We start from the raw sequence: 25,286 nt of genomic DNA on the forward strand, positions 1-25,286 counted from the left end.
TAAGAAAAAAACGATTTAAAATTAAGTGCAAACAGGAAATTCAGCAAACAGCTTTTGGTTGTGCTCTAAATACAGCTACTAATACAGAAATCAAGTTTAACAAGCCAGAAAATGCTCAAGCTAGGCAGCTATGCAGAAAAACTTAGCAAATAAACAGAGAAAAAATACTTAAAATCTCAAAAGTGGCTCCCTTCTTCTCTCAGCGTTTTTACCTCTTGGAGGGTGCTTCACCAACAGCCAACAAGCCTGAAAAGATGCTCAAACCACGAGGCAACTAGGTTTTAAGAGAGGAAGATGAAGGAGTTATGGAAATGACCCCTAGTGGCCAATAAAACTACAGTTTCAAGTCAGTAACCACCTCTCCGGGGCAGGGAAGCTGCTCAATGTTAGTCACTGCCACTGATGAACACAGAGACCCTCCTTCAGCCCAAGCAAAATGGCCTCACAGAAACTTTCAAACAGTTCAGGAACAGCAAGCCTGTAACTGAACTTTTTTAACTCTCAGAAAAGTGGGAAAAAGCAAGATTTTTTTTTGTTGTTTTTGTTTTTTACAGAGATAGCAGAGGTTCACAAGTAATATCAAGTTATAACAGTGCAGTAAATGACCCCACACAAGAGTGCTAGGTCAAGGACAGAAAATATGCAAGTTTTAAGAAAAACGATTTAAAATTAAGTGCAAACAGGAAATTCAGCAAACAGCTTTTGGTTGTGCTCTAAATACAGCTACTAATACAGAAATCAAGTTTAACAAGCCAGAAAATGCTCAAGCTAGGCAGCTATGCAGAAAAACTTAGCAAATAAACAGAGAAAAAATACTTAAAATCTCAAAAGTGGCTCCCTTCTTCTCTCAGCGTTTTTTCCTCTTGGAGGGTGCTTCACCAACAGCCAACAAGCCTGAAAAGACGCTCAAACCACGAGGCAACTAGGTTTTAAGAGAGGAAGATGAAGGAGTTATGGAAATGACCCCTAGTGGCCAATAAAACTACAGTTTCAAGTCAGTAACCATATTCTTTGTTTAGCACGTTGATGACAGTACGTTACTTTGATGAATTTAGCAACTGTTAAAGGATAGCACTTTATATATTAAAACCCTTGTATAAAAAACCATAGTGTATAGTTGCAACTAACTATTACGTTATTTGCACTACACGATTGAACTATTTAAATGATGAGAATTTATGAAACAATTATTTTGGTTGTTGCTATTTTGTTACGATGATTATTTTAAAGTTGTATTATTGTTGAATAGCATTTATTATAAGCCTTTAACAATAGTGTTCCTTTAAATAGGTTAATTGATTTTTGAAAGGGATCACATGATGTTTATATATACTAGATTAATTAGTTTGTTTGAATTTTAACGGTCTGAAGAAGCTTTTGTGAAAGCGCTTACTGTGTGTGCACGAATTAAAATCCGTTTTACTTTTTCCTGCTTGCATTTTGGATATTTTATTTTGTGAACGAACTCTTATTATTTTTATGCCCTGGTTGCCTCTCTGCCTGATTATTTGGATTTATTTACTTATTTTTGGAGGTTTTCGAGAGGTATTTGCATCGTTGGGAACTTTGTTATTGCTTTTAGTAATAAATAAATGCTTAGCTTCATTCAAGGCTGCACAGTGCCTTAACCCAGATCATTTTTTAATTAGGAAGTATTAGAATGCTACCTGTACAGTGACACAGTGTCAGAGTCCTTAAATTAATTACCTGTAACCAGAATGTTGGCCTCTGCCACAGTTGGGTGCCTCTAGTGGAGATGAAGGGTTATGCTGCTACTACATGCTGTTTTAACTTCAGCAGTGGCACAAGAGGGTGATGCTGAAGCAGATGCCTCACAGTCACACCCATGGGGATCTTTCATGTGACATGTATCAGATATTATTTCAAGTTCTGCCCCCTAGTTAGGGTTAGTCACCCCCCACACACACACTTCTGAATCCATTTTCCATTGCAAAAAACAAATAATTTTCCTGGCCACTACAATAACATCCCCTTTCCCAACTCTATCAGAGTCAATTGGGGAAGGGAATGAAGGTTAGTGTTAGGGGAAATTAAAGAAGCACTGCAATGTTATATTAAAAATTTGTACTTCAAATGACATCAAAAGTTCATTTACTTGTACGAGTAAAAACTGGGGTTTAAAATTCTGAGAAATGTTAAGGTATAAAAGACAGTGTGATATATTACGGAAAGTGGAGTCACGTTGCACAGCATGAACAGTCGAAACTTCACAGTGCTGCTTCTTCAACATGCTGCCCCTCCACCACCAACACAAAGTCTCAGTTTTTATACGTCAATATGATGGAAATTACACAAGCAAGTTACAGACATCTAATGGTCTAAAACCATATTCAGTGACTTTAAGACACAGCTGGAGTAGAAATTAGGAATGACTACAGAAAAAAATCTCAAAAGTATATCACACTTACCACTTTTACTCATCATGGCCTGTCCTATGCATTTTGTTCCAGTTCCCATAGCAACAACTTCCTTTGTTACTAAGACATAAGAAAATGTATTAGTGGTGTAACTTCACATAACCAAATGTTTCCTTCACAATCCTCAGTGATTAGATTTCAGAATTATAATTTCTAGTTTGAAATAGATTAGATGATACACATCCATTAAAAATAATATAGCATGTCAAACATTCCAAGTCTAGACTGACTGATAGCTAATTTATGACAAATTAATAATCACAGCATTTTATTATACTTTGAATTCCCAACAATATATTGCACAACATTAATTTGCAGTATTGTCACCAGTACTCAGTGAATAAGAACAATGAATATACTGCAGTCCAAATTTTGCTTGAACAAAAATATCTCACTCACTGCTTGGTCAGAATCACTAAAGACTAGTACAAAATAGCAAGTCAATGATAAAACAGTCTCATCAGATGCTTTCTGACTATAACTGAACCACCTTAAAAAGTGCTTCACCATGGCATACAGTTATTTGGCCTACCAGAGCAGATATCGCAGCAGCTTGAATTTAAGAACTCAAGTACTCAGTTGCTCACTTTCCCCTTTCTTAAGACACATATAAATGAGATCCTATTGCTCGTGAGGGTCCTCTTAGTAGGTTGTTTCTATCTCACAACCTCACAGAGTAAGACAGGCTTTATACTACCAGCAATGATCACGCTTTCTCCATGGTGCTGTGACTTTAGTGTGCAAATAATAAAACATGGGAGGTATGGAGGCTTGACTCCTGAATGGAAAGTATGAGAGAGCTTAATTTGCTTATATTATCAATAAGGAAGTACATGTGATACAAGTTTCCAAGTACCCGAAGCGCATGTAATACAAACTAATGTTTCTGACCTTTTGTGATATGAGTTTGGGTGTCTGAAGGAGATGTAGTGGAACCCACAATGGTTAGGGTACTGATGATCCAGCATAAGGTACTAACTGAAATATTAAAAGGACTGCATCTATTTTACGAAATGTCATAGCCAGAAACACATCCAGCTGTGATTTCTTTTACTTCCACTCTGTCAAGAAATAAGATATTTAAAGCTACACATGATCCAAGGATCCTTTGCAGACTTCATGTTTAATACCAATATTTGCAATGCACTTAGGCTTAAAGAAGTGCTAATCTAGTGGCAGTGTATAAAGCTCTATACAGAGCAAAGCCATTTCTCAATGGCCTAGGTCGTAAATCTACTGCACATGCTTATCTCCTACCAATACCCCTATATGTTGCCCCATTCCTCGCTAGTCTACACAACAGCCTCCTAGGAAAATAGGAATAATGCTACAATAAAATTGCCAAATTCACTGCTAAATCACCTAACAGATCCTATCATGAAATTCTCATTAAAAATAATTTGGATGGAATTCCCAATCCATTTTAAATTCCTTCAGCTAAAAACTACTCATTCTATACATTACCACCTAGATGAGTGCCCTTCACTAAATATCCTCCTGCAGTGGTTTAATCCCAGCAGAGCACTCTGCACTAAAAGCAAATTCCTGGCTCAACAATTTAAATCTCAAAACTCATCTGATGATCTCTTTATTCCCATTCTAATCTCCAAGATATAGAACACCATATCCAACCCACTTGCTACTCTAATTACATCTTTTCCTCTTATCTAACTTTCAAGTTCACTTCCTACAGAAATGCCTCCACCCTCTCAGTGTGCTCAGTAAATGCCCACAATGCTCCCTTCTCCCCAGGAGAGGAAAACAGGCCAAGCCCATTCACTCCTCCCCTTCCCTGCCTGGCTCTTCCAGTACTGAGGCTACTAATCGAACCCTGGTCACCTGGATCACAGTCAAGGCTCCATCCCAGTGTGCACACAGCCAGACTTGATGCAAGTATTTATGTAATAATTTGTTAACTGGGATAACAAACTAATCCACAAGAACACATTTCAGCCACTGAATGGATATACTAACATAGTCAGAATACAACAATATATTTTATAATATATGCATAAAAAACAGAACGCTACAAACAACAGTATATGACAGTGGAAACAAACTTTCTACTCTGACATGACCTGTATATTTCTATAAAATGTAGTACTCTATCATCCAAAAATTTCCTGTACAAGAAAAAAAAAACAAGATTACTCTTAAATTGTTGTTTTAACAATATTCTGCCAAAAACTGTGTTTTGTGAACATATCTCAGGGTCAGTGGACTTATTTTCCACGGATGCTTGATAACACAGGAATCCTTTTCTGTTCTGATTCTCCATTTTATTTTTCCCACCTACCCGCCCAACTGTTATTTTCTAAAACGTGGTGGCTTTTGAGTTGCCTGTCTCTACTATAAGTTTGATACTGGACACTCCTCCTAGTGCCATCGCATCAATTTATTCTATTGAGTACAGTGAGATCATTTGGGAAGGCCCACCCCCTTAGTTTCTTAACCTTGAATTACCCTCTGTTTCCTCCCCTTCAATTGTGTCAGTATGGTCTGTGATGTAAAATGCAAGCAACTAGGATTGTGTCAGCATGGTTTGTTTTCATTTGAATAAATGTATGACTGCCTAGTAGTAGGTGATGGTTTAATAAAGATGTTTCTTGTTTAAAAAAAAGGCAGGAATTGAATAATTTGTATAATGTTGCTTAGGTTATATGATACAAAGTAATATATGTGAAGTAAAATGTTTATGTTAATTATAATGCAATTACTTTTATACGAGTGTAAATTTGCCTATGTCACAAATGATAATTCAATAAAGGTGTTTGGGGAAAATACACTTTATTCAGCTGTTTTTACTGTATTTGTGTCTCTTCCCACTTTATTACTTTATTTTGCTTTTCTGCTTGTTCTTAAGTGTTCAATTGCATTTATTCTTCTGCATTTATTACTGCTTGTTAGTAGTCTGCTTAAATTGTAATTTCTAAGTCTCTTAGTTTTTATTTAAGGACTTGGGCTTCAGGCCATTTATTTTACATTAAGAAGGTTTGTGATCTGTACTCTTGAGGGAGGAGAGGGTAGCCTTTGTCCTAATGAACTGGGAATTGCTGGGTGAAGGCTTATTGTGCCTGCTGTTCTAAAGTGTCTTTGTTCTGGTTTAAGCACTTGGGTACCAAACCAGTTATTTTACATTACAAAGAGTTGTGGTAGGACAGGACAGCCTACACTCCTCTAAGCTAGGAACTGCTGGTTAAAACCTCATTTTGGCTGTTATTCTGAGACAGTGTCTTAGTTCTGATTTAAGCACTTGGGCTCCAAAACCAGTTATTTTACATTGGGGGGGGGGTTGTGGTCTTAGACTCTTGTGGCAGGAGAGTGTGGCCTACACCCTTCTAAGCTGGGAATTGTTGATGAAGGCTTATTGTGCCTGGTATTCTGAATGTCTTTAGTCTGATTTAAGCACTTGGGCTCCAAACCAGTTACTTTACATTAGGAGGATTCATGTTCTAAACTCTTGTGGCAGGAGAGGATAGCCTACACCCTTCTGAGCTGTTACTTGCTGGTTAAAGGCCTGCTGTGTCTGTTATTCTGAAGTGTCTTAATTCTGACTTAAGCACTTGGGCTCCAAAATCAGTTGTTTTATATTAGGATGGTTTGTGGTCTAGACTCTTGTGGTGGGAGTGTGTGGCCTACACCCTTCTAAGCTGGGAATTGCTAGTGAACTGCTGCTTTATTTAAACTGTTTTGCTGTTGTGACTGTGATTTTATGCACTTTAAATTTCTAGTACTTCTGCATTTTATAACATAAGCTAGATTCAGACTTGCTGAATCTAGACTGTTTGGTATCACTTCAGCCCTAAAACCAGCGCTTCACTGACATACTGAAAGATCTGAGGTATCTGTTGCTTCCAACTAACTATAAGTGCCTATTTTTCCTCTTATATTGCACTTTTAATTTTTATTTGCATTCTACTGTCTGTCTGAATTATCTGAACTGTTTTTGCCACATTGTACTGTATACTGTACTAGTTCAGCTGTAGCATAGCCCAGTTCCAGGTTTGTTGTTTCTGGGTCTGTTTTGTAACTTCTGAGCATCAAATTCAAGCCATCTTTGTTGGAGAAGGCCCTTCTACATCCTTGTGGGATGACAGTGCTGTCTGGGTCCCATCTAATCGAGGGTGATTGGACTAGAGCTCAGACAGAGTGCATCCTTACTGGTTAATTTGAGTTAAAAGGATTATTTCTAGTATTATTTAAGCCCCGTGGTTCACGCTTGTTTGCATGTAGCACACCTCTGTGTACTGCCCTGCAGTCGTGGTCACCATTGATGGTTAAAGAAGCAAACGTTTTGCTTAAATTTTCCCTTAGCACTTTGCTTGTGGTCCTCCAGAGATTTTTGTGGCCCTGCTCTACTGTCAAGTGAACACTAAGCCTAGCCTCAGAGGTACCAACACACTTCTCACCCACTAGCCATTCTTAAGCGTGACCTCTTTTTCTGACCATATAAATCTACCTAACACTATAGACGGATAATTTCCCACAGTTTCTCCAGTCAGCTTGGTCAACATGGGCATCCTGAGGCAAGTGTACCAACTGCCTCATGTTCACAGACAACCCTCTACTCTTAGGCCACACAAACTCAACATGTGAGAGATGCAACTATATCAAGAACCTTGAATGCATGCTCTCTCACACACCTATCAGGACATACGACAATGAGCAGTTGTCAGCATGTTCACCTCAACTCCTACTCCACCCAAACCTAAGTCACACATACCTATATATGCAGAGATCCTAACCAGAAAAATACCTAAACACCAGAGACCTCCCAAACACAAACACAAGCACGCTACACATAATACTTCCTCCGCAGAACACAATACACACAACAGCTCACGCACCAGTGTCTCACCTATCAAGCCCTTAAGGCAAAACACAGAACCAAACATATTAGTCAGAGGTGATTCCATCGGGAGACACACAGATGTCCCTCTCACCAGGCTGGATATGGAAAAGGTCACAGTCAGCTGCCTGTCAGGTGCCAGGATATGCCATATCACACATGTATTCAAGTCTCTCAACAACAGGTGCTGTTATGACTATGTCATAGTCCATGTTGGTGTGAACGACTTGAGACTTACCTCTCTGGACTATATGAAGAGAGACATGACTGAGTTCTCGGACTATGTGTCTCAGGCAAGTATGTCCCTAGTCTTAAGCAGTACTTTACCTAAACCTAGGATGATGCCTCAATACAAACAGAAAATGACTGACTTCAGTTGGCTTAGTTTCTGGTGTCATTCTAAGGAAATCCAGTATCTGTCAGCCTGGGTGACATGATAGACCGACCTCGATGCTTTGCCAGAAATGGTCTTCATTTGTCTCCTCTGAGATTTCAGCTACTGGCTAAGGATCTTGCCACCCACATGGTGCCTTTTTTAGGCAGTGTCTCAAGGGAAAAGTTCAGAACATAAAAATTCCATATAAAAACAACGTTAAGGTTATGCTGCTACACACTAACAGTCTTAACAAAAAATTACACTCACTGGAAGCAGTCCTCACCTTGGAAGGCGCAGTCATGGAGACCTGGATCAAGGCTGTGGAGAGCATCCCAGCCATACCAAGGTTACACCTCCTTCCACATGTTTAGACCACAAACTGAAGACATGAAAACTAAAGGAGATGGTGTATAAATATTCATTAAAGATAAATACACCTCCAGATTGCTTAAACAATATGACTCCTTGGCGATACTTCAGGTGCAATTAACTGTTGGTTGGACACCTATTCAAGTCACTGCCAGCTACAGGACCTCCTCCATGAATGAAGACACTCACTCTGTCTATTTCAATCTAGTTTAGTCTATCGAGATACAGCCAAGCACCATGGTTTTGGGTGACTTTACCTATCCATTGAATGGGTAACTTACTCGTGCTCAAACTCACTTGCTCAATGGTTTCTCAACTTTGTTAACTCCAAAGCCCTGGACCAGCTGGTTGACACCCTCACAAGGGATGCCAATATCCTGGATCAGGTGCTTACCAATATGGGGGACCACTGTAGCACCCCCACTGTGAGGTCTTCCCTGGTGAGATCTGAACATAAATCAGTCTCATTCGAAGTAACTATTACACCTGCCCCACCCCCCCACCCCAGCAGCAACTAAACTAAAAAAATTCTCCAAATCAGATTATAACCTCTTAAGGGATGGTATAAATAGCTTCACTGCACTTCCTGGCTCAGATGGAAATGGCAACTATGCCGAATTCTACACCAATGCTTTATACAAACAACTGTAAAACTGCATTGACTCAGCCATACCTGATAGGACCAGTGGTGGACAACTGCCATTAACAGGCTTTACAATAAGAGGAAGAAACTGTTGTCTAAGAGTAAGAGGGAGCGAGCCCTAAACTGGAAACACTTCTTCCTCAGCTTAAACAAGCAAATACGACTTCTTGTGAAGTCCTCCAAAGCAAACTACGAATCCAAATTAGCTTCCTCAACTAAGGACAACCATAAGGCATTCTTTAGTTACAGTGGTAACCTAAAAGGAAAGGCACAGATTTGTGCTGACCTGGTAGTTAATGATACCACATATACCGAGCCTCTGGACATAGCTAACCTGTTGGCCGACAGGTTCTGTGAAAACTTCACTCCCCTGTCTCTGCCTTATGTACCTCATGACATTCCTACCACCTGTCGCCTACCTTGTACCTCTAAAGAGCAATTTGTAAACTCCCCTCTCTAAAGGCCAGAAACACAGCATCTATGGGACCTGATAACATCCCAGGCTGCATCCTACATGAGCTCCAACAAGAATTAGCAACACCATTGGGTACTGTTTTCAAACATAGTCTAAGCACCAGCTTCATCCCACCAGAATGGAAAATGGCCACTTTTATTCCCTTGCACAAAGGTGGTGCTTCCACTGACCCCGGGAACTACAGACGTATTGGCCTGACTAGCCTTACCTGCAAAGCTATGGAGCGCATCATCATGGATCTTATCAACAAATATATAGGTGATCTCCAAACAACTGAACCTCCTTAGTTTGGATTTGTCAAACAGAGATCATGCCTGTTAATCCTGATGAACTTTTTTAAGACAGTCCATCAAGGCCCTGGATGAGGGGAAATCTGTGCATACAGCCTACCTAGACTTTGCCAAGGTGTTTGACACTATCCCCCACACAGACATCATTGACTAACTCACCCAGTTAGGTACCAATCTTTATATCGTTAGATGGGTCACTAACTGGCTCACTGATAGAACCCATATAGTCAAAACAGGGGAATCCACCTCCAACAGCAGACTTGTAACCAGTGGTATTCCACAGGGATCAGTCCAGGGGCCTCTACTGTTTGGAATCTATTTCTCTAAAGTACAAGCAAAAACTAAAGGTCTGTGGCTGACAAAGTTTGCCAATACCTGCAAACAGAGAGTGGTCAAAGAATGTCCAAATGATGTCAACATCCTACAACAAGGTCTTACACAAACAAATGATTGGTGCAAAGTCATGGCCTTAAACTCAATGCAAAAAATGTATTATTATCTCTTTTGGTAAGAGCGATATTCCTGCTAACTACCACATCAATATCAATAGCAACACCTTATGTACGCACTCAGTGGTGAGAGACCTGGGCACACAGGTTGACAGCAACCTTACCTTTGACCACCGGGTCTTCACACTGATAAGAAGAGCATTCTACATTGCTCATCTCATAAGTAAGGGCATTGTCTCCAGAAAAAAAAGAAGTTATAACCTCCCTGTACTCTTCCCTCATCAGGCCAATAATTGAGTACAACGCTCCTTTTGGTATGTTCACTTCCAAGCACCTGCAGCAGTTGGAGAGACCACAAAAGTTCCTCACAAGGAAAATTCAAGGTCTTCAGCATCTGTCTTATGTGGATTGTCTGAAATCACTGTCACTTTATTCTGTTTCATACAGACTACTCAGAGGCGATCTCTGCCTTGCATACAAGCCAATCTCTGACCCTGCTTTATTGGAAATGCTGCATATCCATAAGTCAAATGGTACACGGGTTACTCGCTCTAAAGACCTTAACCTCATATGTGACATTAATAGAACCTGCTGGAGGGACAGAGTTGTCTCCCAGAGGGTACCACACCTTGGAACAGAGTCCCACTTAATGTCAAACAGAGCACCTAATTGGCCTTTTTCAAACGCAATCTGGATGACTGGATGGGTAACTGTAAACCCACCCCAGGGGTTCCACCTGTGCCCCTCTTGGACAGGGGCAATAGGTGCTGTGCTGATCATGGAATTAATGGTAGAACTTGGCTAAGCTTGTGACGGCCCTAGGGCCATTACCCTAGTAACTTCCTTTGATCCTATGATCGTATTATATTAAAGGATAATTAGAGGTCACAATTATAATCATTTGAGGATAAATACAGGTGATGTAACAAGACAAGACACAAAAAAAATTAATACAGTAAAGCAACAATTCAGGTAGCAGGGAATGCAATTGTAACTGGCCCATCTTAAAGTAGTGTAATTAGCTTGGTAATAAATTCCTTAATGTTCTCACTGATTCTACCACCAACAGGAAGGGATTCCAAGTTTCTTGGGCCAATAAATTGACAGAATTGAAACAATTATGAAGTACAACTGCTCCATATGTAAGCAGGTTAGCACAGGAAAGCAAAAACAAGTATTTGTGCACAGATCCTACTATGGATCTCAAGAAGTTGCAACTTTTACCATCTGTGCAGTAGGCACCCCACAGGCTTACAAAATTAATCTTATTATAAACTAGTTTAAATGATGGACTAGAAAGAGCCTCTGCAAAGGGCATGACCTATACCATAAGAAATATAGCACCTTACTTAAAATCTCAATGATATGTCAGCATCTCAACAAGACACCTTAGAAGTTATGTGGTTGTAAATGCGCAAATGCTCCCAATACCATATTCCAACCTCCTGCACAAGTACATTCAGTGATCCTGGAAGTAGGATGCTCAATATAAGTGGCACTAGTGTAGTCAAAGTTTGGATTGCTGCTGCTTGGGATCTAAAGCAGGTCCACTACCTACCACCTGCCAGAAAAGGGAAGAATGAGTTTCTTGAGTAGGAACAAATGGGCTCTCACTTAACTGTGGATGCTTGGTTCTCACCTCTGATGGAATGTATGGGCAGAGTGAGTGCAGATCGAGAAGTAATCAGGCAGGTCCCAGCGTTAAGAGGTGCAGTTAGCTCTTATATGGTGCTGCCTGAGTCCCTCCTTCTCATCCCCATATCTGTTTGATTTTGGAAGTTCAAAAATATTCCTACATCAAAACACTGCTTTGAGGGAAAAAGAGATACAATCCCCTCTCCTAACACCAGGATTACCACATCTCAGAAAAGTTATTTTTAGTAGCTCTAGCATGGTTTCAATTTGAACAAGGCATTTTTTAAGAAAGGTAGAAACGCATAATTGCCAAACACCTACAAACTTTTACAAACAATATGACATACTGGGTATTCTGAAATCATTAAAACTAAACAGTTTCTTCTTTCTAGCATAATCTATAAAAAAATTACAGCTGCTTACCATCTTTGCTATTTTGGCCAAGCTTAGGTTCCAACTCCCTCAGGACTTCCACCTTGACTACAGCTGCCAGCAATGTCCATTCTCGCTTGGGATTGACCATTCCTTTCTTTGGTAATTTAATGGAGAAGTGGTTATAACAAAGAATGGCAATCTCATCTGCAGTCCACATGCTTACATTCATGGAAATTAAATTACGGTACAGAGGGTCACAGAACCATGCTAGAAGGGAAAAGAGTGGATTTAGCAAAATAGTGTACGTAGAAAAACAAATTTTTTTCTGCATTGTATATGGTCATACTCCTAGCAGTGTACAATGCAAATTTCCTTAATTGTGCTTAAAATTATAAACTAAAAAATTGAATTACAGGAACCTTGGTGTTCATCCAGGACAAAAACTTCCTATCAATTTAAAACTGCATATTTCATTGCACAGTAATACACAACTCTGCATTGCTCGGTTAAATATGTCTCCACATCTCATCTTGATATTCTTTGAAACTCTGCAATCAGTTTGGCATATTTCCCTATCTCCATTGCCTCCTACTCTCCTCCTTTCTTTAAATATTTTTAAAGCCTCTACAGTCAGCGATTTTGCCTACACTAAAGTCCAAAACACAGACCAAGCACAGGCCAGCTGATAGGTTATTCCAATCCAAGTGTAGTAAGTTGCATTAATTTGCAATAAGCTTCCATTGAAACCTTTCTACCTACTTGTTCCAGCCTTTCCAAATTCTCCACTAGACTCTTTCCAGCTTCCATTGCTGCAACTATCTTTATGTAAAAAGCAAGGATGCTGATTTTGTCTCTCCTCACAGTGATAAGTACAGGACTCAGGACGGACTCCTGCAGTACTCCTGTAATTATTTCCCATTTCCAGACATTGTCCATATTACCACAAAACCCGCTCTATCTTATTATTAAGACATGAATCTATCTAGTTCCCTTGCCTTGGTCTAGTTCCCAACACTTTTAATTTTCCTGTCAACCTTCTCTGTCAAAGGCCTTGCTGAAGAAGTCCATGTAGATTACGCCTACTGGTACTGCCCTGTGAAGTTCATTGGTAAGTCAGTTTTAAAAATGAATCACCTTTGATGGACAGCTCCTTCTGGCCATAAACACATGCAGGTTGCTGCCCTGAGATTGCAGTCTTCTAACCTCACCACCTCAGGATTCTTTCTATGACTTTCCCTGTCACTAGTGTTAAGCAAAAAGGTCCGTTATCCTCAGAGCTTTACCGGTCCACCACACCCCCATACAAGGGTACCACAATTGCTACCCTTCTGAGGACTCACGAAAGCAATACACCAGGTCCTAATGCGTTATCCTCCATAACAGACAGTTCCATCTGAACCTCCTTCCCTTTTTGAATCTAGTGTCTGCGCATTGCTGCCTCCATTCTGCTCTGTATCCCTTCCAGTATGCCACCTCCATTGCTTTCTTTTGGGGAGATGAAGCAATGCACTCAATCAGTACCTCTGATTTTTCAGTCTTTTGTCATCTCCATTCTAGATTGAGCTCAGTCGGTCAGTCCTCTCCTTCCCTTCATTCTTTCTGTTATGTACCTAAAAGCAACATGCTTCCATTTAACTCCTTTTCAGATTTATTCTTTATTGCAAGTAAAAAGACAGAAAGGTAGAAAATGCATCCTTGTACTGTGACTTCTCAACCTTTGCACTCCCACTTTTCCACCTCCTATAGGCTCAATCTTTTGCCCTACCTGCTAACATCACTTTCCTATGTAGCTACATTGGCCTTTTTTCTCCTTTTGACATCACTGTATCTTCTTCACATTCATCTGTAACCCCCAGAATTCCATTTCTGACCCATTCCCAAATCTTGCTTACACCCTTCATTTACTCTGTCTCCTAACTCATCCTTGACCATGTCACATCATAGCATAATCCACTCTGCATTGAAAGAGGTCCGTTCTTGTTTTGTGTTTTCTTTTTTTTTTTTTTTTCCTGCCATGATTCTGTTGTACTCTGTGGCTCTCAATGAAATATACTATTTCAGTTAACAATCAAAATGCATCAGAGCTCATCTGGTAACAGGCACAGGTTGAACACTTAACCATATATAAGCAGTGCACTGCAAGAAGTACCAGAGGAAAGAAATATTTGTGCTGGAGCTGTATTCTTGTCAACTGTCTATTTTTTATACTTCAGGGACTTTACTTTTGGCACACTGTTTTTGGTTATTTGCCAATATACAGCTGAGCTCATCTGGTGGCCTGTAGGGCACACCAACTGCATACAAGAACCATGCTGTAAATACAAACAATGCATGGTGCCACTGACAGGGAAAATCCAGGAAGCTTGACTAGAACTAAGAATTTTTCAGTGTTACAAGTTCAGAAACTGGTATCTTTGTACAATAAATCATTTTGGCAAAACATTTTTACAGAGAACTGAGAGAAGTAAAACATGAAAGTTAAGAATTGTATAAGGAAAAGGGTAATCAGAGTATATTAACACCAGATGTCACTTCATAGGTTCATAGGTGTTTACTAGGCTAATGATCACAAGGACCTTTTTAAGCCTAGCTATGCATCCCAAATCTCTGATAAGTTCTGATACCCTTGATAAGTGTAAGCATGGGTCTGAGAGATGAACCATTTACAGGTTGCCTGTTTGCATTAGAGACATAGGTGCCAAACCAGGGATGAATTTTCGGTTTCCCATCCAATTGTCCAAGTTGCACTTGAATTGGGTTAAGGAGGAACTTTGCTTCACATGGATGGGAAGCCTGTTCCATAAAACGGGGTAGTCTCTAGGATACATACCTATTTCTCCAGCAGGTCCTATTTATATCACAGGCAAGGTTTAAGTCTTTAGAACGGGTAATTCTGGTACTGTTTAATGCTTACTTATCCTTCCATGTATTCAAACCCTGCACCTACTGTACATGAGGCCATAACTCTACCCATTTAGCTACATGGATATGTATGATATTAAGTGATGTTGACTGGAAACTATGTTTTTACCATGGTCAGCACCCACAGATGAGACATCTCATGTGTGTGTGTATTGTAAAATGATGATGAAAGTATGCTTTCAAAACTGTTTCAATTTACATTACGACCTAATAGAAGTCATCGATACAATTTCAGTCAGTGACTCATGAACAGTATAGCAACATTTTCTGAAAAGTACAACTTGACAGCGTATAGGTGCTGTGGTAGCGTTGTCGCCTCACAGTTAGACGTTGCCAGTTCAATTCTCAGTTAGAACGTGTTCTGTGTGGCGACATGCGTGAACGGGCGTTCCTTTGTTGAAGGTTGTGCGTTAGGACCGGCAAGCCAGCACGTAAAACTCTACTGCCAATCATTAGCAGACTGAAGTTCCGCTGTGGCGACCCCTAACCGGGAAAAGCCGAAAGACACAAACAAAAACAACTTGACAGGGTATGCTTTCTTAAAGCAGTAATAGGACAAGTAAAAAAAGGTGGTTTATGTTAAAGAAGGACTTGAACAGAAACAAGTGTGCTACAAAGAAAGCAAATAAAAAATTCATTGGGAATAAATACTAGGACAGAATATGTTACTACTTACTGGACAATATTTTAGTACTAGGAAAACAATTCCTAGATTTACTACAGAAAACATGAGAGAGTACACTTCAGTAACATGAAACATTGCATTTCTATCCATACAGTTCTCATTTTTCTACTTTTAGCTGCCTTATGTACAGCATGCAGCTGAGCAAGGTCTTTCAGACATTTCCTTTCACCTGCTTACCAAACTGGAAAAAATAAAAAGTAAATTCTATGATGTACCTTCTGCGGTAGGTTTCTGAACACACAGAGTCAAACAGTTTAGAGTCAAACAGCTATGTAATACTAAAATGAAAGACTTTTTCACAACAAATTGTCAATTATGAGCTCTCTCTCTGCTAAATATTTATTTATTTATTGACTGCATTTTTTAACCGGGAAAGTCCACTGGGCCTGGAAAGAGCCCATTTTCAGTGGAGGCCCAGGAAGAAAAGCTCCATACAATTACATAGAAAGAAAATATTAATATATATAAAGAAAAATATTAATACACATAACAGAGAAAAAACAAAATAAAATCAAGCAGTACTCTTACATAGACTAAAACATAATAAAACAACAGTGAAAAAGATTACAATCATAGAAGTAATAAGTAGCATATATTCAAATGACACATTAATGAAATACATCTACAAGGTTCATAGTGTGTATTCAAATACCACATAAATGTAATGTATCTGCAGGTTCACAGCTGTGAGGAGTTACAGTGTAGGAATAGGAGATAGAAGGGAAAGGACAGGTTAAAGTGACAGGGAAGCAGTAAGTAGGCAGAGGGAAGGAAGTGATAGATAGAGGTATAATGCCAGGGAGAGAGGTCAGGAGTTGGGGTGCTGTGTTGGAGAGCAGAAACATAACCATTTCGAGGAGAGATGTAGTTTGGGGGATTTTTTTAAAGGAGGCCGAATTGCTGATAGTTCTTAGTGAAGGGGGGGAGCTTATTCCATGCCTTAGAGACAGTATACGAATACAAAGTTTGACCGGCTGAGAGCTTAGGTTTCTCTATGGATAGTAACATTTTGTTTTCAGACCTAAGGTGTCAGTTAGAATGATACATGGTTAGTAGGGAGGAGAGGGAAGGGCAGGTTTCTGAGTGGTAGATGACCTTATGGGCTGTATTTAATTGTAAAAAATGTGAGATGGTGTGGGGATTCCAGCCAATTTAGTTGATGCAGAGAGGAGCAGTGATGGGTGAAAATTTTGCATTTGTAGCAAATTTTGTGACTTTGTTGTAGAAAGAGTCAAGTTTTGTTCTCAAGGAGTAATGCAGATTGGTGAGGATGAGAGCGCCATACAGAAGTGTTTGGTAGCAGGAAGGATGAGGCCAGAGCTTTTTTGGCGGAGAGGCTAAGACAATAGTTGTGCCTAGAATTTGATGAGGGGGGGTTTATGTTATTGTAAACGTGAAGGTCAAAGTGTAATTTGTTATCGATGATGACATCTAGCAATTTGGTGCTGGAGACAACGTCAACAATGGTGTCATTTTGGGAGTGAACAGAGAGTTGTGCCTTGTCAACAGGGCTGGATTTTGTGGGGGTAAATATTAAAAGTTTAGTTTTATTGGGGTTGAGAGCGAGATGGTTCTTGGACATCCAGGTTTCACTGGAAGTAAATACATCTTGGGTGAGACTCTGTAGTGTGGAGGAAGATTTAGCAGAACAGATGATAGTTGAGTCATCTACATATTGGATGACAGTACTGTGGATGAGAGAGAAATAAAAGTTATTGACAAATAAGCTGAACAAGAGGGGTCCCAGTATTGAACCTTGGGGGACACCTGTTATGTAAGGGGAGGAAGAATGTTGTCATTTAGTAGATTGCTGTCTATTACTGAGATAGTTAGTAAACCGCTGTAGGGCAGGAAGAGCTAACCCAAGATTAGAGAGTTTAGTAAGGAGGGAGTGGGGTTTAGTGTTGAATGCCTTTGATAGATCTAGAAAGAGGGCTGAGAATAAGGAACCAGCATCTCGAGCTCTGTTTATTGTGTCGACGAAGTAAATGAGGGCAGTGTTAGTACTACTTCCGAGTGGAGGAGAGGATTTGGTGTTGTATCAGGTGACTGAGGACCTGAGTGTGAATACATTTCTACAGTATTTTGGAGACTGGGGAGAGAATGGCAATGGGATGGAAGTTTGAGATGTCGGAGTTGTTGCCGCCTTTATGAAGTGGAAGGATAAATGCTTTTTTTCCAGATACCAGGTATGCAGGATTCCTGAATGGACCTGTTGAGGAGGATGCTGATTGGATATGCAATGGAGGAGACTGAGAGTTGTAAGTATTCTGCGGGCAAGTTATCACGGGCTGTGGTACAGGGTTTGAGTTTGTGAAGAAGTTTTTTGATAGTGGAGGTGGGTATGGGTGTTAGTGTGAAAGGAGGTAGTGGTTTCGAAGGGGAGTGCACAGGTGGAGTTCCTGTGGGGACATCAGTGGGAAGGTGGTAGTAAGTTTTTTGATGGTGTCGATGAAGTATGTGTTAAAGAGTGAGGCTATCTCAGAGGGTGTTTTTTCTGGGTTTGGACATGGGTTGTTGTTAGATCCAGGGTGGAGTAGGGAGTTGATTGCTCCCCAGAAATTCTTGAGGTTAAGTCTATGTTGATCTTGGATAGCCTGGAAGTATTCTTTTTTTGTTTTTGATAACTAGGCATTTGGCCTGACTGCGAAGTTGTTTATGTTGATTGAGGTTAGACAATGTTTTTTTTTTTACCAGGCTTTGTCCCTAGAGGACATAACTTGCTTTGTGGATTTTGTAAGCCAAATTGCATGTTTTGACTTGATCCTTTTTAGCCGGTGTGGAGCGAGACTATTTAGGATCCTAAGAAAAGTAGAATTGAAGAATTCTACAGCTTTGTTGAGAGGGAGAAATTTTAGTGGGTTCCAGTTAGTGTTTTGTAGGATGTCACTGAAGCTGTTTAGGGAGAAATGGCATAGATCTGTGGTGTATCTATATTTGTGTAAGTTTGGTATGGAGGTGGGCTTACGTATTACGAATGCTGGAGAGTAATCACTAATGCTATTTGGGAGAGTCCCTGTGGTGGCAATTTTTTCTGGGTCAGAAACCAAGATCCAATCCAAGACTGAGCCTTTGTTTTCTTTGATGTTGGGTCTAGTAATGCCGGAGATTAGCTGAGTGTAGATGTGAAGGTTAATATCTGTAGAGGGGTTGCCCGTGGAAATATCTAGCCAGTTAATATTGACATCGCTTAGGATGATGGTTTCATTTTTTATATTGTTTGTTGCCCAGGCAAGAATTTCTTCGAGAATATGAGTATTATTGTCTGTGGGGATGGAGGTCTTTAATTTGACTCCTAGACTCTGTTTTACTTAATTTGGGCATTTAACTACTCAAATAACAGACCACTAAGCTGTTCAGAAGATTGTGTTAAAAATAAATGTATAATTCACTTAATAAATGCAATCATTGGTCAGTTATCTACACTTTAGAAAATGCTATGAGAAGCAGGAAACACAGTACCAAATCAGCTTTGCAAAAGGATAGAGCCTTCACCTCAAAGTGATCTGTGCCTATCCAGCAATTTCAGATGCCAGAGAAAACAGCTGGGGAGGGATGCTGAGTGAAATGTCAAAGTCAGCTCACTCATCCTGAGAGAGGGAGGTGTTTTTTCTCACTGTGTAGGTGACACCTAATCAGGTGTGGATAACACAGTAAGCAGGAAAACAGGGTAACAATGGACATTTTGGCCTGCCAGCAAGTGTGCAGTGCTGTAGCTATATTTGATGTGCACGTGGAAAAAAAAAGAAGTTATGTAACTACCATAACGTTCGATGTTTGTAGTCCATCTCGCCATACATTCTTACACTTGGGATCGGAGCCGAGCCTCGGCTCCGACTCGGTCATACTCTAGCTCAAAAACTTCTGGTTGGCTCGTGGCTAAGAGGTATCCAATCATGCATCACCCACATTCCCCAGATCTTGCCTGCTGCGAGAAAATACAGAGACAAAGACATAGAACAAACCAAACTGAAAGGACATCAATAACAGTAGGTACTCTACCCCTAGGTCCTCAAGGAGGGGGCAGGAGGGAGGAGGGAAGGTTCGTAAGAATGTACGGCGAGATGAACTACAAACACTGAACGTTATGGTAGGTACATAACTTCTTTATGTTCTGTAGTCCTATCTTGCCTTCATTCTTACACTTGTGACAGCGTCCCTAGCACCTTTATCTCCGGTGGCTCATTGGAAAATGTTCCTGAGTACTGTGGAACCAAAGGAAGACCTGTTCCTAGAAACCTTATCCAATATGTAGTGAGGAATGAATGTGTGGGGTGAAGCACATGTTGCTGCAGCACAAATGCTGTCTATTGGGATCCTAGCCTGAAAGGCTACCGAGGTAGACACAGACCTGGTAGAATGAGCTTTCAGTTTGAAAGACAGATCTTTACCACTGGAGGAATAGATGAATGAAATACAACTGGAAATCCAGTGAGATAATGTGACTTTAGAAACTGGAGGCCCTGTCTAGAGTCTGAAAAGGAGAAAAATAACTGGACTGATTTCCTGAAATTTTTAGTTCTGTCCAGATAAAAACGTAACTGTCTATGGACATCCAAATGATGGAATTTATACTCTGCTTTGTTTGAAAATTAAGGGAAGAACACAGGCAACTCAATAGACTGATTAATGTTGGATTGAGAAGAAACATTAGATATGAAGGAAGGGTTTGTCCTCAAGGAGACCCTATCTTTATGAAATACCAAATAAGGTGGCTTAATGGAAAGAGCTTGCAGTTCAGATACCAGTCTAGCAGAAGTGATAGCCACTAAAAATATAGTTTTCCAAGATAAAAATTTGAGGTCACATGTCGCTGAAGGTTCAAAAGGACTAGACGTAAGTTTCTGGAGAACAAAGTTCAAATCCCATGGAAGCACAGGATCCATGACTGGGGGGGGGGGGTCTTAGTAATGTGGTCCCTTTGAGAAAGGCTCTACAAAGCCATAAAATTAGGTTCATTAGCAATATGGAAAGTGGAAATAGCTGCCAACTGGACTTTAACAGTTGCTGCTGCTGAACCTTGATTGAATAACTGCAAGAGGAAGTCTAAAACAACAGAAATGGGAGCTGTGTAGGGATCAAGGTTTCTCTCACGGGCCCAGAGGGAGAATCTTTTCCATTCACTAGTATAAATCTTCCTAGTGGAAGGTTTGTGGGAAGATGACAGAATGTGTACAACCTCAGGGGAAAAGCCATGAAGCCTAACTAGGAATGGAATTGGAGCACCAAGCTGTCAAGTTGAGGGTGTGGAGGGAGGGATGGAACACTCCTGACATGTGTGTCAGTAAATCTGGAACTGGCTCCAGAGTCCAAGGTTCGTCCATTAGATATGGTCTGAGGAAGGGGAACCAAATCTGTTGAGGCCAGTAAGGAGCAATTAGGATCATCCTGCTTCCCAAGGATATTACTTTCTGAATTACCTTCAAAATGAAGGGAAAAGAAGGGAAAGCATACAGAAGCCCCGAGGGCCAATCGTGAATGAGTGTATCTCTTGGAGTCTCCCCGTCCGGGGGAATCAGGGTAAAGTAGCTGCTGCATTTGGCATTGAGAGGGGTGACAAAGAGATCATAGCAAGGCTGACCCCATTTGTGAAAGATTAGTTCTGCAACGTAAGCGTTCAGAGACCACTCGTGAGGCATCGGAATAGCCCTGTTGAGCCTGTCAGCTATGACGTTGGATTTCCCCGGGGTGTCCGTTGCCACCAGAAAGCACTGGGAAGACACTGCTCACTCCCATACTCGAAGGGCTTCTCTGCAGAGGGGGTAAGATTCGGTTCCTCCTTGCTTGTTTAGGTACCATATCACTGACATGTTGTCTGAGTGGATTGCAATTGTTCCTAGAGGGAGAAAGCTGTGAAGTGCTTGCAAAGCTAGAAGCATCACTCTCATCTGCAAGACACTGATATGCAAATGAGCCTCATGATCTTGCCATGTGCCTTGGACTGTTCCACCAAGATAATGCCCCCCCCCCACCCTATCTGGGAGGCATCGGTGGTTACAGTGGCAACGGGGGGGGAGGGGGGACAAATGGTCTGCCTGTGTTTAGGTTGCTGGTCTGGATCCACCAACAAAGATCCTGCTTGCACAAATTCGTTATAAGGATAGGATGAGACAGAGGGAGATACTGAAGTGACCACTGGGCAAAGAGTAACCACTGGAGGACCCTCATGTGCAGTCTGGCTAATAGAACTAGTGTTATTGTGGAAGCCATGGTCCCTAATAGCTTGAGCACCACCTTCGCTTTGACTTTTCCTAGAGGAAGTAGGGTCAAGACTTGTTCCCTTAGACTCTGAATTCTTTTGATAGGCAGGTAAGCCCTCATTAACACAGTGTTTATTTCAGTGTCAATAAAATTCACATGCTGAGAGGGCGACAATGCAGATTTTTGCCAATTTACTGTAATTCCTAGCTGTAGGCAAGTTAAAATGGTGACATCCCTGGCCTGTAACAGCAGATGCCTGGTAGTGGCAGTGAGGAGCCAGTCGTCCAGATATGGAAACACTTGGAATTCCTGACGTCTCAAGTGAGCCGTAACCACTGCCATATATTTGGTGAATACCCTGGGGGCTGTGGTGAGACCAAAGGGCAGGGCGCGGAACTGATAATGACTGGCTCCCAGCTGAAAGCATAGGTGACTCCTCGATGCCCTGTCCATTTTGATGTGGTAGTATGCATCTTGGAGGTCTATGGAGCACATCCAAACATCTTTCCCTAACAACGGGAGTATCAACTGCAAGGTGACCATTTGGAACTTGGACTTTTGCACAGATTCATTCAGTTTGCTAAGATCCAAAATGGGTCTCATGTCCCCTGTTCTTTTTGACACCAAAAAGAATCAGGAGTAAGTCCCTAATCTTACTTGGTCTGCGGGGACGGGTTGGATGACTCTCTTCACGAGCAACATTTGGATTTCTAGAGTTGCTGAATCCCTGTGATTGGGTGGCAAATCTGAGATTCGTCTGGTCTGAGGGGGTGGAGAAGAGAAGGGAATATGGTAATCTCTGGTAATTATCTTTAATACCCACTTGTCTTGAGTAATGTCGTGCTAGGCTTCTGGGTATAAAGAAATATGACCCCCAATTGGTTCCAGAGATGCACAGTCGGGCATCCTTTCAGGAGCGCTGACAGGGACGACCACAAAAGGAATCATGGTCTCCCTGGTTCTGCAGGCCTCCTCTACCTCTAGGGCGGCATCTACCATTATTTCCTCCTCCTCTGCCTCTGGAGAAGGAATCACTTTGTGCATCCTAAAAAACCTCTGCGATTTTTTGAACCACATTTTGCCGCCCTTCTGCCCTTTGGGATAGGGTCTAGAGGGGACGGAAAAATGGACTCCCATGGCACTCAGGGTTTTTCCTTCCTGCTCACACCTGGTGAGTGTGTCCTTTACCTTGGTTTCGAACAAAGAGGAACCATCAAATGGGGCGTTGGTAAACGTAGACTTAAAGGCCTCCGTAAAGTTGCATAAGCATATCCAGGAGTGTCGCCTGATAGAGACTCCTGAACCCGCTGCCCTACTCGCTCCATCTGCTGCATACAAAATCAGCCTCATGGAGGAGTTCACAACAGAACTTGGAGGAAACATCTGTGCGTTGACCTTCTGAGATACAGCATCAGATACGTTACCCTGTAGAGTATCTCCCAGCTCTTTTAGGAGATCTCTCTGGAGACTTGTGAAATGAGACAGATAGTACAGGCCCTGAAGCAAAAACACGCTTCCCATACCTGTCCATCACTTCAGACTCCTTGTTCAGCAGACAGACAATGGAGGACGTTTCGGCAAGTTCCTTTTTGATGGCTGCTGCCACCACCATAGCATCTACTGGAACACCCTTAGTCAAAAAGTCCTTGTCTTGGGGTGCTGACAAAAATTTATTTGGTCTTCTAGGAACTGGTTCCACAGAATCAGGAGATTCCCGCACCTTTCGACTCACTAAATCCAGTAGCTCATCGAAAGGCAGAGACACCCAAGAGGCCGAGGGTTGAGACCAGAAAGCCTTCAGGTACACTGACTCCTCATCAGAAGGGGATATGGTGGGCCAGCCACCTCTCTGTTTCAGGATCTCGAGGATATCTGCGAAAAAGATATCATCAGAGGACGACTTGGGGGGGCCCTTCTGACTCCTCGAGGTCAGTGCCTGATGTAACGGACTCATCAGTGGAGTCAACATGCTTCCTCTTACAAGTTTTCTTCCTCAGTGGTTCCTCAGACAGGTATACTGGGGAGACCTAGGAAGACTGAGGACCACTCATGGAGGTATCCTAAGGCTGCGGGTCTCTGCTGTGTAGGGAGAGAGAGGGAGCTGAGACGGAGATCGGTGCCTTATGGGGAAGAGTGTCGGTACCACTGGATGAAGCTGAAGTCCTGGACAGCATACTCCTCATCACCTCAAATGCTGATCCCCCCCCGGCTCAGAGGATGCCCTCCGCTCTGAAGATACAGAGGCAACCCTCGGTACCGAGGAGATGGGCTCCGAAGCAGGTGTGGGGTCCAAGCTCACCCACGCTGAAGCACTGAGAGGTAGGCTCGGAACTGAAGAAGTTCGATTCGAAGCATCCCCCTCAAGCCCGATCGGACAGCTAAGGATCCTCGACCCCACGGATGGCACCAAAAGGGTTGCAGCGGATATCAGAACCAAGAGACCAACTGAGGTAGCTGGAACCGACCTATTCACAACCGGAGACACCAACAGCTATGGCTCTGAAGGCTCAGAGAGGCTCGGAGGAGGAACATCAATCGAGCAGGATGGAACATTGGTCTCTGGAACAGATTGGGACAGAGCCAAAAGCAAATTTGCCAGCGCCAAAGTCTGAAGCAGTCTACACACCACTCTCTTGACATCCTCATCAGAAAGACTCCTAGAGGACCTAGAAGATAGAGTGGGGGATCTGGATCTTTGTAAAAAAGGCGACCTAAGAATCAGAGAAACCGGCCGAAGATCAGATGACTGGCTCAGAAAAGTAATGTCAGTCATCGGTTCCAAAGCACCTGGAGCCGAGACTGATGGATCCACTAAGCTACCCTCTGTCGGCACTGAAATCAGTGGAGCCGATGAGGGTGAAGCCACTTTAGCAATTTTGTCTGGCGGCTCCGACGAAACAGATTAGGTGGGAGACCGCCTTTTGGTAGTTTTTGGTCTTTCCTTTTTGGAGGAGGGAGACTTAGAGCTGGATGATGAGAATCCCAATTCCTCCTCAAAGGAATGCTTTAGTAGTCCCTTCAAAATCAGTTTGTTTTTCCTCTCCTGAAGAACATGAGGACTGAACACATGGCAAAACAGACAAGACTCTTGGAGGTGGATAGCCCCCAAACAGTAAACACAAAAATTGCGCCCATCCGTCAAAGACATCTTCTGGGCACATTTGGTACACTTTTTGAAGCCCGAAGGCTTATGGTCCTTAGCGTCTTTTGACATAATCCCCAAACAAAATACTACAACACACAACAATGAAAGAGAAAGATAACGGAGGACTAGGTCCTCTAAGTTAAACAGGCCTAGCCCTAAGGGGAAATGGAATAAACCAAGGACTATGTCCTCTAATTTAAATAGGCCTAGCCCAGGGAGAAGGAAAACAGAACCGAGGACTAGGTCCTCTAATTTAAATGGGCCTAGCTCAACAGGTGACAAAACAGCAGAAAGAGGACTAGGTCCTCTAACTTAAACGGGCCTAGCCCAAGAGGAAAACAGCAGTACAGAAAAGCGATGCAGGGATACCAGAACGACTAACGGAAAATGGCCAAACAACAAACAAAAAAGACACAGAAAATAAGCAGCAAATC

At 41.7% G+C, this 25,286-nt stretch overlaps 1 protein-coding gene across 3 annotated transcripts in view; it reads right to left on the reverse strand.

The window, feature by feature from the left end:
- ADAT1 (adenosine deaminase tRNA specific 1) overlaps positions 1-25,286 on the reverse strand; it is a 615,073-nt gene that overhangs the window by 560,219 nt on the left and 29,568 nt on the right. For all 3 annotated transcript variants that reach the window (XM_044081771.1, XM_044081770.1, XM_044081772.1), the window contains exons 2-3: positions 11,948-12,166; positions 2,430-2,498 (exon numbers count right to left, since the gene is read on the reverse strand). In XM_044081771.1, the coding sequence (XP_043937706.1) occupies positions 2,430-2,498; positions 11,948-12,128 (250 nt within the window). In that variant the 5' untranslated portion in view covers positions 12,129-12,166. The remainder of the gene's footprint in view (positions 1-2,429; positions 2,499-11,947; positions 12,167-25,286) is intronic.

The sequence above is a fragment of the Protopterus annectens genome, chromosome 8.part1, assembly GCF_019279795.1.
Source record: "Protopterus annectens isolate FY-2018-M chromosome 8.part1, PAN1.0, whole genome shotgun sequence".
NCBI lineage: Eukaryota > Metazoa > Chordata > Ceratodontiformes > Protopteridae > Protopterus > Protopterus annectens.